At 34.0% G+C, this 7893-nt stretch overlaps 1 protein-coding gene across 2 annotated transcripts in view; it reads left to right on the top strand.

Moving 5' to 3' along the window:
- The window catches only part of LOC126737078 (uncharacterized), a 65046-nt gene that overhangs the window by 36448 nt on the left and 20705 nt on the right, over nt 1-7893 (top strand). For both annotated transcript variants that reach the window (XM_050441775.1, XM_050441774.1), the window contains exons 15-16: nt 6643-6851; nt 6910-7102. In XM_050441775.1, the coding sequence (XP_050297732.1) occupies nt 6643-6851; nt 6910-7102 (402 nt within the window). The remainder of the gene's footprint in view (nt 1-6642; nt 6852-6909; nt 7103-7893) is intronic.

Here is a 7893-nt window from a genome sequence, read left to right as displayed (position 1 = left end):
TGGGCTTATAATTGTGCCCAGTTATAAATTTAACAGTACTCGTGTAAATCATCACCTACTTATGCCTTGGGTGCCTAAAATTGACCAATTTATTAGATTTTGACTGCCATAATCCTAATTATCTCATAGAGCTATAAATATACCCAAACTGACCGTTTTAATCGAGAGAATCGAAGTACAATTTATGTTGTATTTTCGTTGTATATTTTAAATTTTTTAATTCAAATAAAAAAATTTCAAATCAAAGTTTCTAATTATACCCAAAGGGGCTAAACACGTGCAATATTTGACATAAATTTCGATTATACACTTATGAAACTGTTAAATTCTATAGCTATAGAAAATATTTTTTAATGTTAAGGATTTCCTATAATATAATTTAGGTATAAGGGATGAGAAAAAAAAACCCAAACTTGACCGTAATAAAATGTGATCTAAAACAGATGCCTAAATGTAGCGTTGGTTCTTTATCTTTTCTTACAGCTTTCGTTTTTTTTGTATTTTGTCACGTTTAGGAAAAACCACAGATGTAAATAGCTCCGCAATCCGCACTCTCCGCACATATTTACATCTGTGGGAAAAACCTTTGCAGAACCATAAACATCTGGGGGTATAAGGGTTTTTTTAGCAAGGGACGCATCTGCGATGCCTCCTTAAATTGAGTCGTTTTATAGCTTTTGTCAAGAGCAGTTTGAGCTTTATTTTGTAAACTCACAACTTGTTTTTTTTCTGGTTTATTAATAAATAAATTTTTCGTTTTGGAAGTGCTCTGTGTTTTTTTTATTTGTTGAACATCAACAATATAATCAATAGGTTATGAGCCCAGCACGCGTCCCCTGCGCAAGTGTACTTTTGTAACCAGTTAAAGTGCGTGTATTGTCCGAAAAGTAGTGCCGTGCGTGCATACCGATTTTCATTCGTGCGAGTGTTAAGCAGATCCTTTATTATGGCTAGCATAGATAATAGGGATTTTAACTTCGTTAAGCTCAACGAAACCAATTACACTCTATGGAAATTTGGTGTAAACCTAGCTCTGGGATCAGCTGGTCTTTTGGGTTATGTCGAAGGTACAGAAACAGAGCCGGACAAAGAGACAAAAGCAACCGACTGGAAGAAGTGGAGCACTAACTCATTAAAAGCAATGAGTATTCTGGTGGGCTCTGTTGAGATGCGTTTGCATACGTGTCTTATCAATTGCACGACTCCAGTAGAAGTTTGGCAAAAACTAAAGGAACGATTTCGAGAAGTCGGCGATGATGAGAAGCAAAGTGCGTGGCAAAAATTCTACGACTTTCGTATTGTCGATGGTGTCCAAATTGCGCAACAAGTGTTTGAGTGCATCTGCAAGCAGTTTGCTGATTCATGTGAAAAACCATCTGAAACAGCAAAACAGTCAAAGCTTTTGTGTAGTTTGCCATCTAGATTTTTAACGTTTCGTATGGCATGGGAGTGCACGCCATCAGTGGATCGAAAAATGGATGTGCTAATAAGCCGGCTAATTCGTGAAGATAAGCGTCTTTGTGATACTGAGTCAAGTGTGGCATCTCTAGCCTTGAAGACACAGGCCCTGAGTTTAAATATAGGTAATGAGCAGCAAAACAAACAAAAGTTTGACAACAAAAAGCGAATCGCAAATTTAAAAAAACGAACGAATTGCGCGATTTGCAAGCAGAAAGGCCACTGGGCACGAGAGTGTCCGAACAAAAAGTACCGAGGTGAAAACGCGCAGAAAGAAGATTCGTCATATAATGCCGAGGCATACATCAGAGATGTTTATCAGCGTTTTTTATTCAAAAACTGTCTCGAGTGATGAAGATCTGTGGTTAGCGGACTCAGGAGCTAGCATGCATATGACATACAAGAGGGAATTTTTTAAAGACCTTAGCGCAGTAAGTGATTTTGTGAAAATTGCTGATGATAAAGTCTTGCCTGCAAGCGGCAAAGGTACGGTTATGATTCGCGAGAAAGTAAACGGAAAAACTGTGTTACGAGAACTGCAAAACGTTTTGTTAGTGCCGGAACTTCGAAGAAATTTGTTTTCGATCGTGACTATCAACGATAAGAAGTTTTCGTTTCATGCGTATGAATCGCATTGTGAAGTGCGCGACAAAAATGGTAAGCTTACTTCTCGTGGCGAAAGACATCGTGGACTTTTTAAAATGAACTTTGAAGTTGTAGTACCTATAGTAAAGTGCAATGTGGCCGAGTCAAAGCGTAATATGCTAAAGCTTTGGCATGAAAGGCTTGATCATGTTAACATTCGTGCCATGGTAAGAACAAGTAAGCTGTTCGAGTTCGCATATCGTGATTTTGGTAGCGGAAAAGACGATTTTTTTTTTGTGAAACATGTGTACTTGGTAAGCAAACCCGTAAGCCACATCCCACAGCAAATAAATACCGGTGCATCTTTAATCCTGGAGAGAAAATTCACACAGATGTGTGCGGCCCAATTAATGTCGAATCTCCACCAGGTTCGCGTTAATTTTTGCTTTTTAAAAATGAGTGTACACATTATCAAAAAATATACTTTTTGCGGCATAAGTCAGAAGTGTTTGAAAAATTATAAGATTTCAAGAATTTCGTAGAGACACAAACTGGCAACAAGGTTAAAGTTCTGAAATCGGATAATGGGCGTGAATATACCTCTGAACAGTTTCAAAGGTATACAAAAGATCATGGAATAATTCACGAATTTATTTTTTCGGTCGCGTCGAGCGTGAAATGCGAACCATAGTGGAAAGTCCGAGAACGATGCTGATTAATAGTGAAGTGGACGTCGAACTTTGGCCAGAAGCAATTAGTACTGCTTGCTGAACAGAGTGTTATTAAATCAAGAACAAACGTCAACTCCATATGAAAATGTTTTTAACCGTAAGCCAGATATTAAGCATCTGCGGGTATTTGGCATAGACGCATACCTAAATGTGCCTAAAGAAAAACGTCGTAAGCTAGACCCGAAAAGCAAAAAACTCATCTTTATACGCTACGAAGGTGAATCAAAAAATTACAGGCTTTGGGACAAAGAAATGCGCAAAATCCATGTGAGCAGCGATGTCGATTTTCACGAAATAGAAGCAGTAGTGAAAAAGGAAGCAAAATTTAGATTCAGAATTTGGTCTTGAAGAAGAGCCCAACGCTCAACCAGCTGATCAGATTGCCAACTATCAGCAAGCGGTTGAAGCAGCAGAACCGAATCAACAAGCGCTTGAAGACGAAGGCGAGGATCAGCAGCAGCAAGCCGTTAAGCAGTCACCGCGCTGCTGGAACGAGGAATTTGTGTTGTTTTTGCGTCAGTTTAACTTTACAAATATTAATAGCGAAAAGTGTGTTTTTGTGGGGTAGATTGACAATTTTAAAGTGTATTTAGGACTTTATGTCGACGACGGTTTAGTGATGTGTAAAAGTAAAAACGCGATTGACAATGTTTTAACTTATTTAAAAAGAAAGTTTAAAATAACGGTCGATCAAGCAAATGAGTTCGTCGGCATGGAAATCAAACGCGATCGTGAGAAACATTTAATTAAGATTAGCCAGTCTCATTATATTGACAAAATTTGCAAAAAGTGTGGTATGCAGGACGCAAACTCCGTAAGTGTTCCCGCGGAGCCCGGGCTTTACTTTGACAAAAGTGTCAACGCGCCAGGAAATAGTGCGATTCCATATCGTGAAGCAGTTGGCTCGCTTTTATTCGCGGCTAGAGTATGTCGTCCGGATATTGAATATGCAGTCAATTATGCAAGTCAATTTTTAAATTCATATGAGCAAAAGCATTGGCAAGCCGTTAAACGTATTATTCCTTATTTGTTGGGGACTCGCGAGCACGGAATAATTTTGGGAACCAGTAGGAGTATAGATATGTGTGGCTACACTGACGCAGATTATGCCGGCTGTTTAGAGACGCGTAGGTCGAGAAGCGGATTTCTATTTATGCTGTACGGCGGACCAATTTGTTGGTCTAGTCAGCGACAAAGCGTCGTTGCATTGTCAACAGCTGAAGCTGAGTACATTGCATTAGCGCACGGTACCAAAGAAGCTATTTGGCTGCGCCAAATGCTTTTTGAATTAGGGATTCTGGTTAAAAGTATTCCGATTTATGTGGACAATCAATCGGCAATAAAGTTATCCAGCAATACGGAATTTCACAAGCGTTCGAAACATATAAATGTTAGGTTTCATGTTATACGTGATGTGGTCAGTCATGAAGAGATTGAAATTTGCTATGTACAGTCAAAGCTGCAATTAGCCGATATCTTTACAAAACCATTATCGAAGCAAGAGTTTTGTTTTTTGCGGGACTAAATGTAATGTAACGTGATTGTGAAAATGTAATGTGACTAAATGTAATGGACTAGATGTAAATAGCTCCGCGTGCGGAGCTATTTACTTTAATTTTAAAATGTGTTCCAGTAGGTCTAAAAATTAGTAAAGCTTGCATAAAATCAGTGAATTTAAAATTAACTTTTGATAGTTCTTTGGACTTTGCTGATTTGTATAACAGCTCATTAGTATTGCGCAAAAAAGGCCACTAAGATCTTAAGTTTGGACCACTTGAGGCCAAGGTAGACTTATGAGAAAGATGATAAGCTGTACACCAATTCTACAAAAATTATGTTTCCTCAAAAAATTCAATCAACAAAAATTCAATAAATTTACTTCTGAAAATGTTTATGGATACAGCTGTACAGACCCGTTTAAGAATCTTTTATATAAATTTTTTTGATGTATTTTTTTATTTTTTAATTAGCATTTTATTGTACATATACAAATAGGTACATGCTATAAGTTTTGTATTTTAAATAAAACTACTTATGAATTTTTTGTCTTTATTTGTATTTTTAAAATACGCCATAAAATTTATGAATAATTAAAAACCGCTTAGCATTAGAGGCTTTATTTATCAACAAGCATTGATATCATGATTTGAATAATTCAAAAATTGGCAAAATCAAATTGGGAATTTCAAGCTATAACCATAAAATTATTACAATAATTATTAAAGATGTGAAGAATTGATGCCTTTATTTTATGCATATTTTTTACACCATTTTTTTTTGTGTCTTTTATATAAAAATAATTATAATAAAGTAATTGCATATAGTAACTATTTTATTAGTAATAGAAACATAGACTTATAACGAAGCATATAAGTCTGTGCAATACTTGTTTATAAGTAAATAGAAGTCTATACTTTGCAGAAGAGTTTAACTAAATATATCAGTTTAAAAAGAATTAAGTATTTTGAGTACAGCGATAATTTTTTTAAATCTATAAAATAACGTATATTCAGAATTTGGATATTATGCAGTTTTTAAATGCTAGTTTTTGTGATACAATCAATGAGCATAAAAACTATCACGTTAATAATATAAAAGCTACTTTGGAAAATAATCATAAAACAAGTATGATGTCTTTGTTAATCGCCAATCAGTGCGACGTAGACAAGTAGACGTTAAACAACTTGTAATCCTGTCAATTATTTATTGAATAAATAATTAATAAAAATGGCATATTTTATTTCATCACTCAAAAAATATATTATATTAAGAAAAGAATGGCGGTGCAAACCATTTTCATTCTTAAATTACAAATTTTCAGTTCCGTAAAAAAATGAAATAAAATAATGATAAAAATAATAATAATAATAATAATAATAATAATAATAATAATAATAATAATAATAATAATAATAATAATAATAATAAAAATAAAAACAGTAAAGTCGCATGAACGCTACTGGCGAATATAAAAATTTAGTTGTTAATAGGAAAACGCTGTAGATTCTTAGAAAGTGCGTACCAATTTTCAGAAAAATATCTACAAGGATATCAAATTTATCGAAAAAATTTAGTTTTTTTCTTTCAATTTTACCACCCTGTACCGTAAAATCTAAGACGTTTAGGACATTTATTCGTAGGAACTTTTTTGCTTGATTTCGTCCAAGGAACGCGTCCTTCTGTCACAATATTAAAAAAACATCCTGTATACCATTATATACAGGGTGCCCCGGATAAGAGAAATCAAGCAAACCCAACTTTCAAACTCCGAGATCATGAATGAACCGAAATGAAAAATAAAACCTAATCTTTTCAAGAGCAAACATACCACCTTAAACTTAAAACAAATATGCCGTCAGAATAGGTGGGACCATAGGTCAAGTAGTGAGGGGCTTTGGATCAGACATTGTACTAGTAATGTGAATTAGTTTCTACTACATATTTTGAATAGTATCATTTAATTAAATCTGTTAACAATGTGTCCTGGCGAAATGTTATTAATTCATTTCATAAATGACCTTCGAAAATTAATTTGGGTTACGCTTGTAATGTTTTGTCAGCAAATCGTGCAATAATTCTACTCAGAACATCACATGTCAGGCACCAATAGTCCTGTTGTTTATGTATATATTGCAAAATAATACTGATATTTTGTCAATCGGCACGTTTATGATTTAAAAAAATAAATAAATAGTGGCCATGACATCCATACCGCTTAACATGGTAACTATTTATATTTAATCACTTTTTGAGAAAATATGCAAATAAAAACTGTTAAAACTATATTATCATTAATTTACTCCAAATTGAGTAAAACTCATTTAATTAATAAACAAGTTTTTGATTAAACGAGCTCATTTTATTATAGATGACAGAAATCAACTACATCCTCACTACAATGACTGATCGATCTCTCATCATCATCGATGAATTATGCAGATCAACATCTCTTGAAGAGGGTACTGCGATGGCAATGGCAATCTGTGAAGAACTAGCTCTCTCCAAAGCCTATACGTTCGTCACCACTCACTTTACTTTACTCACGAAGCTCTATGATCTGTTTTTCAACTTAAAAGTGTACGTCTCAATTTCTTCACAACCAATATTTTGATAATAGTTTAATTAATCTATATAGATGGCAACTAGAGACGATTCCATCGGGAGATCCTTCTAACCCAAAAACAATGAAACTTGACTTTAAGTTTAGTTTAGTACCGGGAGTTACTACTTTAAAGGGATATGGAATTTATATGGTTAGAGGCATTTGGCCACAAGATGTTATGAGACACGTTGACGAAATACAGCAGTCCTATAGTGAAACTACTAAGGTAAGAATTGTGCCTTTAAATGTAGTTGATTAAAACATTTAGATACATTTCTGCCGCCCAAAGTATAAAAGTGGTTAATTCAATGAGTTTTTTACATCAACGGATTCTTTCTGGAATTCTGTCACTATTCTTTTCATTTTACAAAAACGAGTGTTATTTGTTAATAATATCGATCTCGCAAAGTTTACTAGATGAGAGAATCAATACAAAATAAAATAGTAAAACTTGATTTTCTCGAATTCAACGCAGTTACCCACTTTTGCTCTTTATACGACAGATTAATTTTTTTTATTATCCATAAGATAAACATAATCTGATATACCACATATTCCATCAATAGTAGGTGACCATTTTGAGTGTTCTTTTAAAGATTACTTCTAAGTCAAGAATCACTTGAGCTTGAGACTCATAATTTATTTTTAGTATAACACTGATTATTGAATGTTATATAAATTTTATAAATGGTAATCTTCAATAGAACTTTGACTTATAGAACTTCTGTCCATTTTTGTTCCAATTTTGCATTCTTCAAGTGTCAATCTTTTATTGTTCTACATTAACTGTTAAAAATTCCAGAAGATGCTGAACCGAAATTCACAGAATCAAGGTTCAATTGCTAATCTGTTTTTAAAGTCTTTTATTTGTCTCTTATGCGACAGGATCCAATATGAACTATAATCATCGTAATCAGAATCATTTTATTAAATATAATATATAAAAAATTTTGCAGCTGGTGATAATGCAGAAGGAAATCACTTGTCTATCATACTTAATATTATTATTATTATGAC

The sequence above is a fragment of the Anthonomus grandis genome, chromosome 6, assembly GCF_022605725.1.
Source record: "Anthonomus grandis grandis chromosome 6, icAntGran1.3, whole genome shotgun sequence".
NCBI classification, from domain to species: domain Eukaryota; kingdom Metazoa; phylum Arthropoda; class Insecta; order Coleoptera; family Curculionidae; genus Anthonomus; species Anthonomus grandis.
The sequence above is the reverse complement of the archived record's forward strand: the minus strand, read 5'-3'. Positions and strand labels throughout refer to the sequence as shown.